Source organism: Ursus americanus, chromosome 24 (assembly GCF_024610735.1).
Source record: "Ursus americanus isolate L20-20 chromosome 24, mUrsAme1.1.p, whole genome shotgun sequence".
Classification (NCBI taxonomy): Eukaryota; Metazoa; Chordata; class Mammalia; order Carnivora; family Ursidae; genus Ursus; species Ursus americanus.
This window is the reverse complement of record NC_142150.1, coordinates 20,225,784-20,248,161: the sequence shown is the minus strand read 5'-3', so window position 1 is coordinate 20,248,161 and position 22,378 is coordinate 20,225,784. Positions and strand designations below refer to the sequence as shown.

The 22,378-nt window shown below is 46.2% G+C and overlaps 1 protein-coding gene across 3 annotated transcripts in view; it reads right to left on the bottom strand.

The window, feature by feature from the left end:
• The window catches only part of KIAA1549L (KIAA1549 like), a 125,033-nt gene that overhangs the window by 98,569 nt on the left and 4,086 nt on the right, over positions 1-22,378 (bottom strand). For all 3 annotated transcript variants that reach the window (XM_087854736.1, XM_087854737.1, XM_087854738.1), the window contains exons 3-8: positions 20,542-20,657; positions 17,499-17,718; positions 16,548-16,681; positions 9,850-10,012; positions 8,236-8,295; positions 1,626-1,777 (exon numbers count right to left, since the gene is read on the bottom strand). In XM_087854736.1, the coding sequence (XP_087710862.1) occupies positions 1,626-1,777; positions 8,236-8,295; positions 9,850-10,012; positions 16,548-16,681; positions 17,499-17,718; positions 20,542-20,657 (845 nt within the window). The remainder of the gene's footprint in view (positions 1-1,625; positions 1,778-8,235; positions 8,296-9,849; positions 10,013-16,547; positions 16,682-17,498; positions 17,719-20,541; positions 20,658-22,378) is intronic.

Sequence of the window (22,378 nt, the reverse complement as noted above, 5' to 3'; positions counted from 1 at the left end):
CGTTGTTTCTCCCCCTTCAGCTGAGGCAAATCCCATTTCACTGTCTGAGTCCCAACAATTCCCTTTCTGTTATTTGGAGAAGCGTGAATTATAGGGCTCACATGGACCCCACAGAGGGTAAATCATTAACCCTGGCTTTACCTGGTCCCAGGCTGTCACAGACCACAAAGCAACACCTAACAGGACAAGGGGCCAAATTCACCAACTGTGAAGGGAGGACCGTGAGTCTCCCTCAGGGCCATGATGCTTGACTCAGGCAGGGAAGCGTGTTCCAGAAAACGGGTTGTTTGTACTTTCAAAATTGCCTGGGGACAGGATCTGCAGACAGATTGGAGTAATGTCTGTAATTTCCTTTCAAACGCTTCCTCTTAGACACGGTGATATCAGACATGTGTGTTTGGGTTAAGTTACACCCTCCATGTGGCAATTGGATCACGGGTTCACACCCCAGGGGCAGTCTGCTAGATTCCAATTAGGAAGCCCACACTCTGGAGGCAGCCACCAGCCCTGCTTCTGTACTTTGATACCTAGCTCCACAGAGCTTTGTTAATTAGCATAACAAACATTAGCCACCCGTTCTCAGTTTCGGTGAAATTAGTGGTATTCAAGGTATGTGGGTTGGCTAGAATATGCTGGAGATGCTCCCACTCTGGCTTGAATTGAATAAAGAATCGAAAGAACCTTGGAGCCTCTACCTTGGGATGGCCATGGCGTCCGTTGGGTTCCCTCTGAAGCAGACTCTGAGTTGAGCACTTGGAGATTTTTCGGGGAGGTGCAAGGAACTGACTGACGGGACGTGATCCAGGGGGTGGAAGGGAGCTAGCGAGAGGTACGTTATTAATCTAGTTACCACAGTGGGTAGCTAAAGCTTAACTCTACGGGAAAGCTCTGGCAATTACTGAACACATACATTGCGGAATTCCCCTAGCCAGGGAGCAAGAGGGCTGTCATGTTCACACCCCCATCACTCATGAATTCCCAGGCACTTCCAGCCCAGCTACTTCCAGCCAGCCACGGCATGGACCAAGTGGGTTCTGGCATCTCAAGAGCAGCCCTTCAATAAAGACACAGCAGTGGCTGCTGGAAGTCCACTGGCATTCGATAGAAATGGGAAGGGATTTGGACAGTGCACCAGTAATGTCTGCTACAGCTCCCTCGCCTAAGTCCCTGTGTGGTCCCCTGTCCAATATGAACGTGGAGGGCTCTGTCTGTTGAAACTGACTAATTAAGGATCACAGAATCCTGCCCCTGGAAAATTGATCAGTGCGTCTGCCATCCACAGTAGTGGTGGCAAGAGGCCCGAAGTCCCCGAGCTCTGGGACTCCATCCAGTCTCCAGAACAGGTTGGGAGCAGTCAATCTGTGCTTGCTTACTAATAACTTTTGTTTAATAAATATGTGCACGTGTACAGAATTTGTTCTGAAACTTTACAGTCTAGGAGGGAGACAGGCAGGGGAGTAGCTCACTCTCACCCTCCTCCATGATTTTGATGGTCGTTGACCATGAACCCCCAAAGCCTAAGAGCCGTGTTGATGAAATGCTCCTCTGCACACAGCACGGTTTCCTTAGTTTCATGACATTCTGCACATTTATTAGAAGACCCCAGTGCCTTGGCACACACCCACCTGCACGGTGTAGCTTCCCAGGGTGGTGGCCCGTTTAAACCGCCGGCCTTGTTGCTGGGACATCATGAAGAGCTGGGCCAGGCGCTGCTCCATGACCCGGGCGAAGCTCTGGTTGTGCAGGCCCACCAGCGAATTGTCCACGCCCTGTAGCACTGTGGAGGCAGAAGGCAGGGGGCTGCTCAGAGGACAGACTCCCTGCTGACTCAGAGAACACAACCCCCCCCACCCGCCAGCCCTGCACCAGGCACAAAGGGCCGTGCGCCCTATCTCATGTTAGGGTTTGGCAGTTCTTACCTCATTTCACCCTCAGAACAGCCCCAGGGGGTAGGAATCACTGTCCTCATGTTATAGATGCTGAAAAGTTATGTGACTTATCCAAGGTCATGCACCTAGTAACTGGCACCGTCAGGGTTTGAACTCATGCTTATGTAACTCCAAAACCTAGGCTCTCCTCCAGAAGCTGTGACATGCCTAATGCTGTTGTATTTAATCCCAACCTTATTTAAGATGTTATGTGTTGTTAGAGACCATGTGGGAATACAGCATAGCTGCAGGTATGACTAATTGGATCCTTCGCTGGTTCCCACTCGGAAGGCCTGGCTCAGGGCTACCCTTAGTGCATTTCCCCCTCTCAGCAGCTTTGCTAAGGAATCGGAGCTCCCTCCTGCAACTCAGCTCCTAATGCCTAGACAAGCCAGTGTCCTGTTCAGTGTCCTCATCTCTCCCTCCTCTATGGGGTCGTTTTGGGACCCATCTCTCAAGTGGCCCACAGCCTCTCAGGTACTCCCCTATACGAGAAGGACAGTGTAATAGAAAGAGTGGGCTGGCACTTGCCAGTTGTGGGGCTTCAGGCAAACCACTGGCCCTTTCTGAGTCTGAGTCCTCTGTAGAAAGGGAATAAGAAAGTCTACATCACAGCAAATCTATTCCTCATGGGCTATAAGGTTGAAATGAGACAAGACATACGAAGCAGCTTAGCACAGTGCCTGGTGCGTAGAAGGTGAATGAAATTCCTCTTTCCAGCCCTGCTCGCAGTTGTGTTTCTTCTATACCCTGGGCTATCTGGGTAGGTAAGGCACTAATGATGGACCTCCAGGCAATGGCTAGTGCATGCACGGAGGAGACCGCCATGAACAGCAGGGCTATCCTAGGACTGAAAGGTCACTCACTAGGGGAACAACTTCCTTTTGCTGTCTACCCCCAAAGCCCAGTCCTTCCTCCAAATCCCTTGAGGAACACACATCACCCCAAACACGCCAACACTGCCTCTAAACACAGTCAGCCCTGAAATAAAAAGATGCTAAAAACTTTTTTTAAAGAGACAAAAACTTACAATGGGCTCTGGAGGTAATACAAGATTTTTCTTTTTTCTTTTTTTTTTTTTTTAAAGATCTTTTTATTTATTTGACAGAGAGAGCCAGCGAGAGAGGGAACACAAGCAGGGGGAGTGGGAGAGGAAGACGCAGGCTCCCAGCGGAGGAGCCTGATGTGGGGCTCGATCCCAGAATGCTGGGATCACACCCTGAGCCGAAGGCAGATGCTTAAGGACTGAGCCACCCAGGCGCCCCCAGATTTTTCTTTTTTTTTAATTTTTTAAGTTATTTATTTATTTGACAGAGAGAGAGAGAGAGAGAGAGAGAGCACAAGTAGGGGGAGCAGCAGGCAGAGGGAGAAGGAGAAACAGACTCCCCGCCGAGCAGGGACCCTGATGTGGGCCTCTACCCCAGGACCCTGGGATCACGACCTGAGCTGAAGACAGACACTTAACGAATGAGCCACCCAGGTGCCCCAAGATTTTTCGTTCAACAGAATTTGTTTGACCATAGTCCAGCCAAGGGCCATTACCACCACCCACCTACAGGGATATGAGAATAGCCCAAAGAAAGAGCACGTGTTGTTACTGTGAGCGCATTCTGAACAGGGCCACAATGAGCAACGGAGGGCAGCGCGATGCAGAGGACGACGCTGAAACCGATCAAGAGAAAAATACAACCCACAGCTGAGCCTCCGAAATTGCTTCTTCAAAGCCACAATTGCCAAATAATCCCCATGGAGGACATAAAGCAGCTCCCTTCCTAGAGCCCTTGTGAGGGACTACCAGCTCATCTGTCAGCAGAATTCCTGCAAACAAAGATAAGACACGTTGGCACTGCTCCCTCCCTCCGTGGCAGGTCCCAGAGAGGCCCCTCAGAATTTCCCTTGACACAGCCGTCAGGCTGAGGTAGGGCCAGCCTACCTCCTGGCCCCAAAGAGGAGAGGCACGTTCTTGCTGCTTCAAAGATGTGCCTCTGGTAAAATTACAGAACCACTGCTGAAAGATTTCTTCTTTTTTTCTTTTTAAATTCGGCTCCATGCCCAGCATGGAGCCCAACACAGGACTTGAACTCACAACCCTGAGATCAAGACCTGAGCTGAGGTCAAGAGTTAGACGCTTCACCAACTGAGTCGCCCAGGCGCCCCTTGAAAGATGACTTCTCAGTTGGCCTCTCCTGACTCCCAGGCAAGAGGAAGAGTGGGGCCACAGGACAGTCAAAGGGCATCATCATGGGTTACTCTAAGGGAATCCCAGTGATGACTCAAGGGCCGACATCAAAGAAAGGGACAGTCAAAGCCCCCACATGATGAAAAAGTTTCAGAAATAGGGAGTGGTGACAGCTACACAGCACTGTGAATGTACTTAATACCACTGAATTGTATGCTGATAAATGGTTAAAATAGTAAATTGCATGTTATATGTATTTTACCCCAATTTTTTAAATTGAGGGAACACAAAAACCAAACCAAACCACAGCCTTCAGGGAGGTGCAGGAGGCCGTGGGAACCTCCCACAGAGTTACATGGAACCTACAGCCGGACAGTTCCCACATGCCTCACCGCTCCGTTTGCAAAGAGAACGCGTCCCCTCTAGGAGGCAGCTGGAGAAGAACTGAGGGTTGGAGCCAGGGGTCTGGCTTTGCATCCTGGCTCCCCCTTAGTGAGTACTTTTGGGCAAGTCGCTTAGTTCCTTTGTACCCCGGTTCGTCATCTGAAAACACAGGCATCATAATCTACTCCTGACTGTGTCATTGTGGAGAACAGATACTTTATTTAAAATAAATGCTTTGAGCAGAGTGCTGCAGGCACTTGAGAGGGTCCCATAAATGCTAGCTGTGGCTGTTGCTCAAATGTGCCCCTTCTTGTTAGCCACATTTTTCCCAGAGGAAGAAATAACTGTGTTCCAGGATGGTGGCTCCCGCGGCTCCTTTCCTTTCCCTGGAGAGGTGCAGCAGGCCTCAGGCTCCCAGCCCTCTCTGCCCACCTAGAAGGGACTGGAAAGGGGCGTGCAACTCTCAGAGCCGCCGTGAAGCAGGAGGGGAGCTCGGACCCTGGCACAGGTGCCCAGGAAGACAGGAGCCCGTGAGCACATCAGCCAGGGCCCTGGCCACCCACCCTTGGTGCTGACTCAGCTTATAGGAGGCGGGCAAGTCCCTGGCTGTGTTCCTAGGAGCTCTCCAGAAGATTCCGTGGCTGTTACATCGCTGGTCTCTTAGTCCTTCTTTATTTACAACTGCACTGGGCTCTAAAATTCCAACAATCAGCTCAGCCTGGTTCAGCTTCCTATATTGAAGCTGAGCCGTTTTATGTGTTGTTGAATCCCATACATTCAGAGTCAAAAGAACTGGAAGGATCAGCTCCTCTCTTCTCATTCCACAGGTGACAGCAGGACACCCAGAGGGCCTGAGTGACCTGCTGAAGGACACACTAGGTTAGCAGCAGCTGGGCTGAGACCGGAAGAAATCCTGAGACTGCTGGGTCTGGGATACTCTGACTCTGGCGGTACAATAAAGACAAGCAGATAAACCTAAGATGAGCTCTGACCTCTGTGAGGCAGCAGTATTAAGTCAGTGTCTCTATCTGGCCTCATCCCTACAACCCTGACCATGGGACCCATGGACAGCAGAGGGGGCTGCAGGAAGCACCCTAACTAAGCCACTGTTTTTCCACCAGCGAAGGACCCACGCTCAGGAAGGGGAGAAGAGTGCAAAGACATATATTTTTGAAGATTTTACTTATTTATTTGAGAGAAAGAGAAAGAGCACGAGCAGAGAAGGGGCAGAGGGAGAGACAGAGAATCCCAAGCAGACTCATGCTGAGCATGGAGCTGGATGCGGGGGTCGATCTCATGGCCTTGAGATCATGACCTGAGCCAAAACCAAGAGTCAGATGCTTACCCACCTGAGCCGCCTAGGTGCTCAGAACATATTTAATGTAAGTTTAGCAGGAAAGCAGATGGAAACATGTCAGGGTTTCATAATACCAACACTAAAAAGGAAAGGTACTCCCCATTCGCTGAGCTGTTGGCATGAGGAAAAGACAGAGTGCCCGAGTCGGATATCTGGGGGCGAAGAGTAGAGCGGTTTCAAGGAGCTGTGCCTCTGAGCCGGATAAACAAAGCTGTCTTCATCTCAGTGTCCACTCCCCTACCCCTTCTGTAAATGATGGCCAAAGGCCGGTGGTGGCTGCACAGGAGTGTAGAAAGTGGGTCCTAATCCAAAGGGAAGGAAGGAGGGACATGCTGACACTGGTCCTCACCCCTCCCACTGGTACTACCTGACTCAGCTAGCCCCAAACACAGCGGCAGGGGCCACCGTGTACTCTGATTACCAACAGCAGTAACAGCAACAACGTAAGCAAATGAGGGTTACCTCGGCGGGTGGGCAACGGGTGACGTCCCAGCGTGATTTTGTGAAGGTTATGCCACTAAAACAGAGGCGGGGCGAGACCCATGTACATGGGGAGGTTGTCAAGGACAGCCCGTGTTTAAGGGCAGATGTAAACCTCACAGTTAATCGAAGGAGAGCCGGCTGCAAGTTAAAAAGCAGCATTCCTGCTGGAGGAAACATGATGCTGGACGTGTTGCATAACCTGCTGGCTCAAAAAGGCGTCTCCCTCTTGGGCATAAACTCTGGGTTTGTTTGTTTGTTTTCTTCCTTTCTTTCTTTCTTTTTTTTTTTTTTTTTTAGAGCGAGAGTACCAGGAGAGTTGGTGGGGGGGAGGAACAGAGACAGCGGGAGAGAGAGAATCTCAAGCAGACTCCAGGCCCAGGCCAGAGCCCGATGCAGGACTTGATCCTGCAACCCTGAGATCATGACCTGTGCTGAAACCAAGAGTTAGACGGACACGTAATTGACTGACCCACCCAGGTGCCCCTTTTTTCCTTTTAAAATACATTTCTTTAGTTTGCCTTCTTGGCAGGTAAAATAATCTCTACAGAGCCATGGCTCCGTGGGGGAGAAAGAAATGCAATTTTCTGCGATTTCACAGAGGTCTTGAGCAGACCTCCTCGAGCAGGGGGTGTGCTCCTTTGTTAGGGTTCTAGGCAGCAGTCTAGCCTAGCGATTGCATGTTTGGGACAGCACGTGAGGGAGGGGATGGGGCAGGGACGAAGGGAGGGAGGTTTCAGACAGGCCTGCCCAGGCACATCTTCCATGACTTGTAAGATCTTCCTCCCTCTTTGTTATGGGCTGAATTGTGCCCTCCCCAAAATTGTATGTTCGTGTTCTGACCCCCTATACCTCAGAATGGGACTATTTTTGGAGATGAAGCCTTTAAAGAGGTGACTAGGGCAAAATAAGGTCGTATGGGTGGGCCCCAATCCAATATGTTGGGTGTCCTTTTAAGAAGAGGTTCGGACACAGACGCACACAGAGGGAAGACGTAAAGGAAAGGCGGCCATCTACGAGCCAAGGAGAGAAGCTCCAGAAGAAACCAACACTGCTGACACTTTGATGTCAGCCTCCCAGCCTCTAGACTTGTGAGAAAATAAACTAGTTGCGGAAGCCCCAGAAGTCTGTGGTACTTCATTATGGCAGCCCTACCAACCTAATACCTTCCCTTCCCCCTTCCCCCCCCCCCCCCAGGGACAGCTGGGCTGGTCACTTCCCCCACAAACATGTCTTCTCTCTTTGCTCCCAACCCTTGCTTCTGTACGATTTCCAAAGCAACTGTCTGGCTTTGGAAAAACACAAACAAGAACTTTTTTGCTGTTTCATAAAGCTCAGCTGGGAAATGTCAAAGAAAAAAAGAAAATGTCACCAAAACACCCTTCTACTTCCATCCGCCCTCACTGTCAGGACACGCCTGGGCTCCACCAGGATTAGTGTAGGTGTGGGGCGTGTGCCAGGGGAGAGAGAAAAGTGCACGCCCAGCATTCCTCTGCCTTTCACTGGGGTTTTGTAGGGCAGAGCAGAAAGGCCTATCATCTTTAAATAAACAACCATCCCATGGACATCCCCTAGACACCCACAGGTTACTGCCGTACCTTCTGAGTGGTCCACGTTTTGCAAAGAGGAGGCCAGTGGACTTTACAGGTTGCTGTTTTGAATGGTTATCTAAGATTCACCTTCAGGGCTATCTTTTCTTAGCTTACTTTATCCATTCTGGTCCTATGGAAGTAACTCCCTGACCTATAAGGCAGGACCAAGGAAAAGATGCTGATCCTATCACTGAATGGCATGCAGTTTTAATTATTATAATTATTTTTTAGTTTTGGGGTCTTCTTTTGACATGCAGTTGTAAAAAAAACAAACCAACCTGATAGGGGGAAAGAGGGAGTAAAATAAGAGATTACCTGTAATTACCCAATAGTCTCTGGTTGTTTCTGATATATCAAGGTTAGGATATTCCAGCGCTAAAACAAACAAGAAACACACCAAGTTACTTTCGCAAGCTTTATATGCAAATATTATTAAGGAAAATGGACACAGGTGACAAAACATCGAACAGCTAAATTTGGCTTTAACATTCTCGGGGAATTCCAGGGCATATAGGCCAAAACTATCTTGCTGTTCTGAAAAGTGAAATACTCAGTAAAGGGCTAACTTTCAGATGAAGAGTATTCTAGGGTTTGTGAATTTCTGTTCTATTTTTTTCCATCAAAAGATTCCTAAGTGGAATGTCTTCACTATCAAGGCTCACAGCTAGAACCTATCTTAACTCTAGCTTTCTTTGTGAAAATTATCCAACCATCACTAATGTTTTTAGGAAAGATCATCTCTTGAATGGATTTTTCCAATGTTGAGGACTAAGTGTATTATTAGCCAAATGTTTGTGACAAACAGTCTCATATTTTTGCAGGTATGGTGACCATAAGAGTTCATTGATAGGAAGGGTTTAGTGCAATGCCTGACACATAGTAAGTGCTCGATAAATCTTAGTTGCTGTTATTATCAGAGTATCAAGAGGAAAGAAAATAAATTCTTCACATGCTGCCATGTGACATAATGAAAGCCATCTTTCATGAGATCATCTTTTCCGTAAAATCCAGAGTCATCTTTCCTTACTACGTGGAAATTCACAAAAGCCTGCCATTAAACATTCAAAAAAAAAAAAAAAGTCTTAGTGGCTACTGTGTGCTAGGTACATCCACACACACCATTTTATTAATTTACAGTATCAAATGTAACCACAGAAGGAAACAGAAGCGATCTTGCTAATGTGTGTTTAAATGAAAACTTGACCAGTGACCTTGAGAAATGTATTAACAATTAAATTTAACAGCACCCATCTTGACTTCCTTTGGCTACCGAGTAAGTGTTTGGGCACAAAACGTAGGCTGCATTGTCTTCGGAGGCTATGCCCGCTGCATGGTAATGAGGATCACGTAACTGAAGCATCAGAGGAAGAGAGGCCGCACGACTGACTACGGGGACTTGATCCAGTGAAGTCACAGTGCTGACTGCATATGAGTTGCATTATGACATCTACAGCCAGGGCCAGGGCCGAAGACTATGTGGTGATGGCACAAGTGGGGGAAACGATTGCAACCCAGATTGCCACGAGGACTGATGCCCTACGGGGCAGTTACTGTAAGTTCAAAAGCAGACTGCTTGGGTTCAACCCCAGGTTCCATATCTCATTAGCTATGTGAGAGTGAGCGTCTTGTGAACCTCCTGGAACTTCAGTTTTCTCCTTTGCGAGGTGGGGCTCATCTTGTCCTACCTTACAGGGCGCTTTGTGAGGATTCGATGACGTAAGATACCTGAAGGCTAAAGGCACCAAGCGAGTGCTTGCTTCCGCTGTGCAATAAACTTGTCATCAATTCAACCCCCATTTATCACCAATTCCAGTTATTTTATGATAAAAGGGTTAGTCTGTGCCCAGAACCATAGATGTTCCTTAAATGGGGAAAGGACCCGGGGGCAGTGGGGAAAGGCAGCGTCCCCGCGTGGTGTGACATACTCACGTTCGGCAATGGTGAGCGGCGGGTACGTGAGGTAGAACCCAACCAGCTCAGCCGACAGCTGGCGGAGGAGGCTGCTGGCGACCGTGCCGTTGAGGAAGGAGCTCCGGTTGCCCACCACGTACACCAGGGTGACCGTCTGGGAGGCGCTGGATGTGCTCACAATCTGAATCGAACAGGAGGAAAGGGGAGCGAGACATGCCACATCAGATGAGGGTCTGTTTCGTGGAGGCCATGGGAGAAGTTCAAGCAGAAGTTGAGGGGGGAAATGAAAGGGAGGTGAAAAAGAGCAAGAAAGAGACAAGAATAACAACCCTCGTCATTGACGGATTGCTCGCTGCGTGCCGGGCATCGTGCTAAGGGCATGTGGTCTCATTCAGTCCTCAGCACAGCCCTATGAGGTGTATCCAGTTAGGACTCCATTTTACAGAGGAGGAAACTGAGGCCCAGAATGATCAAGAGACTTGTTCACGATCACACAGATAATAAGTGATGTAGCCAGGATTCGAACCTAGGCAGTCTGAGTTTAGGTTTTAAGCAGGTGTGTGTATCTTTTCCAAGGCCTAAATAGCCTCAGGTTACTTTTATGGTTCTGAAAATACAAAACAGAGCATAGAAATGTTACATCTGAGAGGGCTCAACTGCTCAGAGAAAGCCTGAGTTAAATTCTGGGGGCATCTTTAAGTTTCTACACGGCTGATCACCATACTTAGTGAACAGACAGTGATTAAACCTGATTCCAAAAGGAATTCAGAAATATAAAATAGTCTTTTTAGAGAGTGATTACATTTCCTGTGACCTATTAAATTCAATATAGAATATGTAACTATTACTATGAGATGGTGTGGTTTTCTTCTCGAATTTTGTCGCAGTTTTTTAGTTACTGGAAAATGCGGCTTTCTGGGTCAATGTATGGACAAAAATATCCCACAGATGAGATTTGAAAAACAGATGCAGTAGGAAGTCATTCGACTGGGTGCGACAGTGTGGGCCTCTGTACTGGCGTCTACACCTCCCCCTTCCAGATTCACCCGCCACCCACCCACCCTCGTTTTGTTCCGCAACCCCCGAGGCAGACCCTTGTGGACCACCTCAGTGGGCTCCTTTCCCTCCCGCTTCGGCTAAAAGGAGCTCGGGAAGTTGTGGGACAGTGGGAGGAGAGTGAGGTCCGAGAATTGGTGTCGGGGACTCCCTCCCCACAGCATGGCTCCCGTAGGGCAGCTCTGGCTTCCTGTAACTGCTCCCTCCCCTCGCCCCATCAGGCCCCAACACTTAACAGCCAAGGGTACTGGACTCGCCCTGTGGTTTCCCAAGAGCCTGCCCACACTGCTGCAAAGGGTCCCTTTTATTAGACTTTCTTCAAATTACCTTCATCTGAGTGTGCCCTTTCTTCCTGTAGAGAGCTGTCCTGTCTTTCCTGGACTTTGTGCATTCAGACATAAATATCCCTGTAGCTTTCCTTTTAAACGTTATTTTGAAGAAGACTGTCAAGAATAGCTTCTTCACATTATTTCGCACTTTCCCCCATAAGTGGAAGTTGCTAGTTAATTCTTTAACACAGAGCCTATAGTCCCATGATTTAGGGTACACCACGTCAACACTGCTAGTCAACTTGTTCTCTCCTCTCTGAAAGAATTTTTGGGAATGGGGTTGAGCCACAGGTTTTCATGCCTCCTTCCCAGAGTACCAAAAAGAAAGGTGCTTCTTTCTGAATGATCCAAAAGACCTCTCCATACTGCCACCTAAAAAAACAGTAACTACAATAGCTTTTCAACCATTACCTCTAGTGTGAACATTCTCTTTTTTGCTTTTCAATAAAACGGAATCTCACTGGATCCCAAAGAAGCCTATATGGATATAGGTATGGATATTTCTACACATACTGCACTCGATCAGGTAAATTGTGGCAAAATACACATAAATTTTATCGCGTTAACCACTTGAAGCGTTCGCTCAGCGGCACGAAGCACATTCACGGTGTTGTGCAACCATCGCCACCACCATCTCCAGAACTTTGTCATCTTCCCGAACTGAAACTCTGTACCTATTAAACAACTCTCCATTTCTTCCTCTCCCCAGCCCCTGAAAACCACCATTCTATTTTGTGTCTCTATTAATTCGACAAAACTAAACACCTTTTGTAAGTGGAATCCTATAGTATTTGTCCCTTTGTGACTGGCTTATTTCTCTCCGCATAATGCCCTCCAGGTTCGTCCATGTTGTAGCCTGGGTCAGCATTTCCTTCCTTTTTAGACGTGAAGAACGTTCCATTGTTATGCACACAGCACATTTCTTGTCCACTCATCTTGTCCAACCCACTGGGGTTGCTTCCACCTTTTGGCTAATGTGAATAATGTTGCTATGAACATGAGTGTACAGATATCTTTTCAAGACCCTGCTTTCAATTCTTTGGGGTATATACTCAGCAACAGAATTGCTACATCGTGTTTAATTTTTTAAGGAACCATCATACCATCTTGCACAGGGCTACACCATTTGAGAAGTTCACCAGCAGTGCACAGGGTTCCGGTTTGTCCACATTCTTACCAACACTTGTTAGTCTCTTTTTTATAAAAGCCATCCTGATAGATGCGAAGTGGTTTTGGTTTGCATTTCCCTCACGATGAGTCACGGACAGCATCTTTTTCATGTGCTTATTGATCATCTATCTTATTGATCATCCCTAGATCTTCTTTGGAGAAATGTCTATTTATGCTCTTTGTTCATTTCTTTATGGGGTTGTTTTTATGTTTTTAAGTTGTACCACTTCTTTATATATTCTAGATTATAACCCCCTATCCTATATATGATTGGCAAATATTTTCTCCCGTTCCATGGGTTGCCTTTTGATCATTAATTGTGTCCTTTGATCCAAAGAAGTGTTTAATTTTGGTGAAGTCCAATTTATCTATGTTTTCTTTTGTTGCCTATACTTTTGGTGTTCTAGCCAGGAAAAATCATAGCCAAACTCAATACCATGAAGTTTTCTCCTCTATTTTCTTGTAAGAGTCCTATGGTTCTGGCTCTCATGTTTAGGTCTTTGAACCACTTTGAAGGTAATTTGTGTATATGGTGTTAGAAAAGGTCCAATTTCATTCTTTTGTTTGTGGATATCCAGTTTACCAATACCATTGGCTGAAAAGACTGTCCTTCCCCATTGAGTGCTCTTGGCACCCTTGCCAAAAATCATTTGACCACATATGCAAAGGTCTATTTTTGCATTCTCTCTTCTGTTTCATTCATCTATATGTCTGTGTTTATGCCAGTACCACACAGTCTTATTATTGTAGCTCTGTAGTAAGTTTTGAAATCAGAAAGCAAGAAACCTCCAACTGTGCTTTTCTTTTTCAAGATTGTTTTGGCTATTCATGGTTCCTTGAGATTCCATACGAAGTCTAGGATAGATTTTCCTATTTCTGTGAAAAAAATTCACTGAGATTTTGATAGGGATTGCACAGAATCTGTAGATTGCTCTTGGCAGTACTGACCTCTTAACAAAATCAAGTCTTCCAGTTCATGAGCATAGACTGTCCTTTTTTTTTTTTTTTTTGGTTTTCTTTAATATTCTCATTTTTTTTTATAGCTAAGAAGAGTGTGACCAATCTTGGTGGCTACTTAACACTAGCTTCATCAATAAGAGGTTCAAAGGCCTGAGACCAAGGTCATCTCGGCGTTCCCTGAAAATCCTGCCCTGTTCCCAGTAGAAGCAGCCCCTAAAGGGGGTACTTTACCACTTCCCCTTTACTCTTAGGCTCCTGTGGCTTCTGACCTTATCTCTTACTTCCCACTCGCTCACGCCACAATTCATTTAGCTGATTAGACCTAAAAAAGACTGGTAGAATGGAAGGCTGTTGTTCTACCTACCCAGAATCTATTCTCCTTTCTTCTATGACAGCACCACAATTTCCTCAGGTAAACACCTCTTCTCTCCAACTGGGTTCATGTGCTTTGTTTGGGTGGGGCTGCCCCACCCAAGTTCTAGAAGTGGGGATAGTCAGGCCTAGTTGATTGGGACATTTGATCTCCTTGGCCACGGTTACTGCTCCAGAAATTGGCACACAGGCCAAGTGGGTCCAATGAGAGCTGATCCCCAGATTTTACTGGAAGGCCACCAAAAAAGGCATTTTGGTTTCATAAGACTGTGAGCAATAAGGATGAGACAAACCTGGAGGTGCCAGGGGCCACCCCACTGGGCCTGAAGATGATGCAAACCCAGGGCAAGGCCGAGAGATAAAGAGAATTTCTGGAAGAAATCATATAAGTACTTGAATCAAATTGGGCCTGAAGGAAATATACTGTGAACCTTTCAGTTATAGGAGCCAATTACTTTTTTTGCTTGATTCTGTCATTCACAAACAAAAAGGTCCTAATTGAGTCTACTGCAATCTATCCCCTAATACCAATGCTATACAAGTTTTTTTTTAAAAGTTACTTTTTCAATGACTCTCTGAACAAATTAGGTATTTATGTGGTCCAGAAAGAATCCAAGGTGCCCCCCAAATTATACTTGATACATTAAACAGAAAGTTATTAATTACAAAACCAGGTCCTACAACAAGCCCAGAGGGATGGTTAGCACGTAGTTACATATATGCATGATACAGGGGCCTAGAGGGTTCCAAAATCCAGGCAACAAATTGGTTCTGGGCTTCCCGTCAGCCATGGCAAAAAGCAAAACAGGGTAAATGAAACAATTAGCCCAATTATCCATTCATTTCAAGAGCTGCTGAAGGGGTGCCTGGGTGGCTCAGTTGGTTAAGCGACTGCCTTCGGCTCAGGTCATGGTTCCAGGGTCCTGGGATCGCGCCCCGCATTGGGCTCCCTGCTCGGTGGGGAGCCTGCTTCTCCTTCTCCCTCTGCCTGCCTCTCCCTGTGCTTGTGCTCTCTCTCTCTGTCTGTCAGATAAATAAAATCTTAAAAAAAAAAAAAAAAAAGAGCTGTGGAAACGTTCAAGAGCATCTAAAATCTATTTACATGCAGTTTTCAGGTTGTCCGTTATAGTCTTTTCCAAGGAAACATTGTTACTTGCTTATAAAGTTTCATCTCCTGGCCCATGACTATCATGTAACACGGTGTTCCTAAGGCCAGAAGCAGCTTATTTATCTTGGTGTCCCTCCCAGTGCCTGATGAATGGCAGGTGCTCAATGGGTCTGTGCTTCCTGAATACAATCAGAGCATGCTCTGCCGCCAAGCCCTAACTAGAATCATGCACCTGTGAGGATCACAAATCCAATCAGAAAGAAAAAGATCTCCCACAAGGGAGCTGAGTCATACTTCTTACATAAATCTTATGTTTGTGACACGTTTTTAGATCTTAATCTAATATGAACCAAATCATAATGAGATACTTCCATATAGACTTTGGATAAATCTAGAAAAGGAAAGCTGCTCGTTCAAATTAAATTGTGTGCTTTCTACATCATACTGGCTTTGCTGATAATTCACTTACGCTAAATGTCAATTTCAAAACCACTGGGTTTAATTGCAAAAGATTTAGTTCAGTGAAAACAGAGACATTGGGTTATACAGTTAATCAGAGAAATTTGGGGGCTGGATGAATACCATTAAAAAGCATCTGTCTTGGGGTGCCTGGGTAGCTCAGTCAATTGAGCATCCCAACTCTTGATCTTAGCTCGGGTCTTGATCTCAGCATTGAGTTCAAACCCCACGCTGGGCTCCATGCTGGGTGTGAAGCTTACTTAAAAAAAATAAAAGCAACTGTTTTTAGTGGGATGTTAGTTATGTAATTGCAGAAAAGTGGGTCTGAGAAAAGCTTTTGGTGGCATGTCTACTGTAAGTCCAGGAAACCGAAATATAGTAAACCAGGAGTGGGATTTTCCCAGGAAAAATTCATGTGTTTGCCAAAAGTTCCATAGTATAGCATAGTGAATAAGATTATCAGCTTTGGCTCAAGTCCTTGTTTCCTTCTTTACCAACCGTGTGACTTTCTGGAAGTTTCTTAGCCTCTTTCTCAGTTCCATCTTCTGTGAAATGGTGATAATAAAGGATAAAGACTTCAAAAGGATGTCTTGAGTATTATGTGGCAAAATATTTCTAAAACACCTAGCACACTCCTGGCATACGGTGAGCCCCAAATATAAAACATGTATGTATGTGTGTGTGTGTGTTTAAACTAAGGTGATGGTTCATGCGGATGTCTAAAAATAACTCAAAGCAAATCACAGGGTAGGCAAATCTTGATGAGTTAGCTGTTTAGAACTGACTCATTTTATGAGACATTTGATTCATTTTATGAGACTCTATCTTATATGGTATATCTAGTTCAATTTTTAAAATAGTAAATATATTGGGGCGTCTGGGTGGCTCAGTCGGTTAAACGTCCGACTCTTGATTTCGGCTCAGGTGAAGATCTCAGGGTCATGAGATCGAGCCCTGCATCCGGTTCCGCAATGGACCCGGAGCCTGCTTGGGATTTTCTCTCCCTGTCCCTCTGCCCTTTCCCCCTGACTTTGTCTAAACAAACAAACAATACAAAATAAAACAAAATAGCAAATGTACTGGGAAGGCCAGAGGAAGTTTCACATGGGAAAATAAGTATAAAATCCCAAACCATAGCAGGTATAGCAAAACAGCATCCCTCCCGTCCTGGCCACACCGCAGCTTCGAAACAGGAGACCAAGTCACTTCTTGCCAACATTTGCATTATGCTTGGCCTCTGTCAACCACACAGGTAAAGTTACCTGAATCGTCAGGTTGCTTTTGGTATTCAGGACTTTCCTCTCAGCATCCTGGAAGGCCTTCTGCAGCCTCTGCTCCATCGTCTGAGCGAACTTGCAGGACTGGATGTTGTCGGACTGGCTCACGAACTGCAGCACTAGAAAGAGAGTAATAAATCAACACTCGCCGAAGTTCTGTGTCTCGTTCCTTGGACTCCACAGCAGTCATCATATAAAACAGCATTTTACATCCGTGAAATCAGGCAAATAAGGACAGACAAGGTTTGGCTGTAATGTTGGAAGTGGCTCTTAAAATGATTTGTGATAGAGAAGAATTAAAAGCATGATCAAACCCGAGATTCCCCCTAATGCAAAGGATTGTGTGACCATTTGGTTGGATTCTGCAGACATCTCCTCCAAGAATGATAAAAAACAATCAAAGAGAGATCATCATGCCTTCTCTTTCTTTGGAGGGGGGAAGAAGTCAATTGACCTGCATCACTAAGTTGATCAAGTCTTTCAATTTCAATGGTTTCTCCACTCTCGTGGTCTATCAACCACCTGATCAGAATCACGAGGGAGCTTGAGAGGAAGATTCCAAGGCCTAAGCTCAGAGATTCTGATTCGGGGGCATTGGGGACGTGTTGCTCCAAAGCATAGATTTTATGAATGTAGCTCTTATCAGTATCCACTGGTAATACAGAAAAAAAAATTAAAAATATAGTGCTTGTTGCTTATAAAGTACTAATTAAATGAATTGAGAAGGAAGGCTCCCGCAAAGGACTATTTCTAATAAATCCAGGGTTGGGAGTTTAGGTTTATGAGCAAGGAACGGGGACAGTTGATTAGTAGGGCCTTTGAGGAAGGTGCACAGGACCTTAAGAGAAGCTAGCCCTGGAGTGTGTAAACAGGTGTCCTCTTGATACTGCCCCGATCCCGGAATGGACAGGAATCCTTTCTTTCTGAGGTACTTGCCTGTTCTCAGCTGGAGGTAGCCTGCAGGCTGGGGATTCCACGGGGAGGCAAGTACCGCCACCGACTGCAAGTTTGGGGTATGTTGTTTCAGATCTGCCGTGACGTTGCTGACCCCATAGACGCCCAGCATTTCGATCACGACGGCAGGCAAGTACACCAGCCTCCCTTTGGTAGCATAATAACCAACTGTGACGTTGTGAGAATGTTCCAGAATGTCCACCTACAAAACAAACAGACCCACAGAACTCAGAGTTTATTTCCGTGGTACTTTAAGTTCTTCTTGGTGTTTCTTAGAACCACAACTGTTCTGTTATTTAGCCGGGCTGGGGAATAAGATGTTCTCATTCAACAAATATTCTAATAATCCTATAAAGCATATATGGATTGGCAAGTCTCAAAATATCGGAATACAACAAAATACAATTTATTTCCAACCTACATGGAATAGAATTAAATCTGTGGGGATTTTCTTGACTCCTCAAATGCCTCAGTGTAATTCCATGAGCACCAAATGTCACCCAAGAAGGCAGAGAGGAGATGGCAGGCAAAAGAGATTTCCAGAGACAGAATGCTGGGAAAAACAGCTTTATTATAGTTCCCATCATTTATGAAAATTAAAAGGCAGAGATGATAGACGAAGTGGGGGCTTCTTCAGGACAGGGATTAGGTAGTAAATGAGGTGAATTTCTCTTTCTAAAAGCTAAGAGAAGGACTGTTTGGACTTCACTCCATTCCTGGCTTGTAAATTGGTTCAAGACCGAGGAGAGGATGTGGATGGGCTATGAAGAGTCTCTCTTAAAACGGAGTCCTCAGACACACTGATACACTGAGTTCTTTCTGACCTAACTGGAAGATTCTGAGGCTTTAGATTTTATTCTTATTTTGTTCTCCTTTCTTAGCGGTTTTTTTATTTTTTATTTTTTTAAAAGATTTTATTTATTTATGTGACAGAGAGACAGCCAGCGAGAGAGGGAACACAGCAGGGGAGTGGGAGAGGAAGAAGCAGGCTCCCAGTGGAGGAGCCCAATGTGGGACTCGATCCCGGAATGCCGGGATCACGCCCTGAGCCAAAGGCAGACGCTTAACGACTGCGCCACCCAGGCACCCCTCTTAGTGGTTTTTTAAAAAGATTTATTTCTTTCAGAGACAGTGTGAGAGCATGCAAGTGGGGGAAGGGGCAGAGGGAGAGAATCTCAAGCAGACTCCCTGCTGAGCTCAGAGTCTGAGGGGGTGGGGGCTGGATCCCAGGACCCTGAGATCATGACCTGAGGTGAAACCAAGAGTCAGATGCTCAACTGACTAAGCCACCCAGGCGCCCCTGCTTTTTTAGTGTTTTGTATTAACAGTTCAGGGTGCTTTTAATACATGCCCCTCCACCCCACCACATCTAATTCTTGCATTTCTATTGGTAATGTCATGTGTACTTGTCAAAGAAACCAGCAACAGGCTGCGTGTGCCTCTGCCCCCTCCACACTGTGTGTTCTTGGCCACTCTGGGACCTAAAGGTGGTGTTCAAGAAGACGGTACGTGGAACAAGAGAAACTTCTGCGTGGAACAAGGACACAATGTTAAACAACAGCAGATCACCCCCTAAGAAAGTGACTCCCACTCCAATCCTAACGATCTCCAGGAGCAAGTCTCAGTTTGGGGATTATTTATTTTTAGCACCTCTCTAATGCTGGCTCATCATATTTTTAAACAAAGAGACACCAGGGACATCAGCCTTAGAGCCTTTCTCAAGCAACAATGTCTAGCTTGAAATTACCAAGTCGTTACCATTATTCTCATTTTTATGATTACCTTTTATTTGTGGTAAATGACCCCGATTTCTAGTCATGGCAGTAATATCAAACATCCTTTCAAAAGTTTTTAAAAAATGGGCCAATTTTTAAAAAATGAATTCATAACTAATCATCACAGTGGTCTGCGATGATATGCAGAAAAGATCAACACTGAAAGTAGTTTGCGAACAACCGAAGTTTGGTGAAAATTACCTGTCAGGTGACCAAATAGAAATACTCACATTTTCAACTTTCAAGTAAAGTTTCTGGTGCAGAAACCACAGATGCTTTTCACAAAATGCATTTCTTTCTTTCTTTTTTTCTCTCAGAATTATATAAAAGGGATTGACAGGGACGCCTGGGTGGCTCAGTCAGTTGAACATCTGACTTTTGGTTTCAGCGCAGGTCATGATCTCAGGGTCGTGGGTTCGAGTCCCATGTCGAGCTCCAGACTCAGCACAGAGTCTGCTTGAGATTCTCTCCCTCTCCCTCTGCTCCTTCTTACCGCCCGCCCCCCCACCAAAAAAAGAGATTGACAATGACCAATAAACTATGTAACAAACCTCATTCCTAGTCCTCGATGTGGTCATGGAGACCACGAAGCTGAATGCAGCTGCAGGACAAGCCTCAAAGGAAAAAAGCCACAGCAATATTTTTAAGTGGTGTAAAGCGTTGTCCACCAACTGCCAATCACATTTAGGGCTTTAAAACTTGGAATCAATCCAAGCGAGGGTAAAGCAAGGCTTCCATCACTGGGATATGCCATGGAAATCAGCTGGCAGTTGTTAAATAGTACTTGGCATTAAAGTGCTTGGGGGAAAATGTTTATTTCCCTGTCTGCTGCTGGCTATTGAAGCAAAGTTGGACTCAATTTACAATAATTTTTAAATGTCCAGAAATAAATCACTATTCACAATGCTGAGGAAGATAAAGGGAAAAGCAATGGACAGTTTCTTGAGAATTAGACTCACAATATTAAATACTTTCCCTAAACGATGGGGTAATGGGACAATTTTAAAACAGTATATCCAGGCTTGAAAAAAAAATAGACAGAAGGCAATTAACGTCCATTTTTCCATCTCAAAATTTGACCTTCTTCTCTTCAGTCACCACACGTTAGCTATTTGCCAAAATGAAGGAAGATGCTACTTCTGACGAGTATGATTATGGTACCCAGGGAGGAGGAGAACAATCTAGACATACTCTGAGCCCAAGAGGAAGATGTGGATGGTTTAGTCTAATTACAAAAGCGAGGGGCTTACGTGAGCCGAGATGTCATTCTGGTGGAAAGCCTTGCGCAATGCTTGGGTGAGCCCTTTGGCTAGATTGAACTTCAAGGTTTCACTGATCTGCGCTCTCCTCTGGGTCAGAAAGAGAACTGTAGGACCAAACAGAAGCACGGTAGTGAGGGTAAGGCAGCAGACCCCCTAATTACTGAGCTCCCCTCTCCTCTCCACCCTCCACCTTCTGCAAGTTCTGAATAAAGCTGGGGAGTGCAGGACCAACCAATGAGAGCCATGGGCAGGGGTAGTAGCTCTGCTGGTCCCACTCAAGTCCCAAGAAGGGAGGCCCTCGTATTTGTGTGACCCTAGAGGAGAGAGAGCAAATATGCTGGCTGCACCTCATTTCTGACCAACGCTGCCTTTGAGTTTGAGAACTGGGTTCAGCAGTGCCTGGCCCTGATGGGTCTGCAAGAAAATGCATGCAAGAAAATTCCTGCAACAGCATTCCCTGCCAGCCTGCGGAGGTGCAGGCCCTGAGTGAGGTCCTGTAGCCTAAAACACCCCTGAATCAGGAAGGTGCAGTGCCCCCCACCCCACAAGTGGGACAGAGAGTGAGATGGAGACCCAGAGTGGACAATAGGCGCCTGTGATTGAATGTGACAGGCGCTGTTTGAAGGGAAGCCTCTGATGCTGTCGAAGGCCTTAGAAGGAACAGCCAGCCCGGACTTGGGCAAGGGGGTAGGGTTCAGGGAAGGTTTCCTGAAACTTCTGCTGAGTCCTGAAGGATAACGGGGAATGAGGTAGGGAGAAGGACCGCCCCCACTTGCTCCCAGCAGAGAGAAGACCAAGTGCAAAGGCGCAGTGGTGAGAAGCGAAGCCTCTCGGTCTATATGTTTAGGCGTGGTCCTGTGGGCGACGGGAAGTGAAGGGTTTTAAGCAAAGGCATACATTTCACAGAGTTCCGTTGCCTACAGACTGGAGAACAGATTGGAGGGGGGGCTAGTCTAAGGCAGAGAGATAAATTTGGTTGTTGTTGCAGAAATTGAGGTGGGTGATGACAGGGTGAAACCAGGGACGTGGAAGTGGAAGTGGGGGTGGAGAGAAGGGGTACTCAAGGAGTTAGAACTGAAGGGCACCGGTAGTTGACCAGGTGTGGCTGGGGTGACGGGGGTGATACGGAAGCTGGAGGGAGAATGTTCCAGACTTCTGCATCTAGGTGGTTGGGGTGGCCTGCCTCTCAGAGGAGGGGGAGTGGAAAACCAGATGGTATAATTTCTTGAGAAATAGAAAGCGATACTGTACTTTCTGCTATGCCTAGTTTCACAATTTCCCATTTTAGAATAGGGTACGTCTCAAGATATAATTTCATTTAATCCTTTGTGGGGTGAAGAGGAAGGCGGGACTCGAGCATTCAGCATTGGCATGCTCTTTCAAATAATGTGTCTAATGCTTTTTATAGCACACACTACCACACTGTTAAAAGCACCCTGTGCCTTCCTGCCCTGCTTGGCTGCAGCTGGGAGGTGGGGGCCCAAGATAGCAGACACCACCCAACTTTCTCAAGGCCTCCTTTTCTACATCAAAAGAAATCCTGGGCACCCTCATCATGCAGCTGTACTTTTACTATCTGCCGACTGAGAAAATACGTAACAAAAGCCTTTCTGAATTCTGTAGTGCTTCCAAGATGGAATATTTTACTAACCATTTGTCATTCATGTGAGACATCACTGGTATGTTCTACAGGCAAGACTTGCTACGTGTTCGTTTGCTCAGACCCCCTGGCAGAAATGGTTTCCTGGGGGCCTCTGATATCAGGACTGATCCTGGGACTAGACTCCGTGTCACATAAAGCTCCCCCTCTCCTCTGTCACTTAGG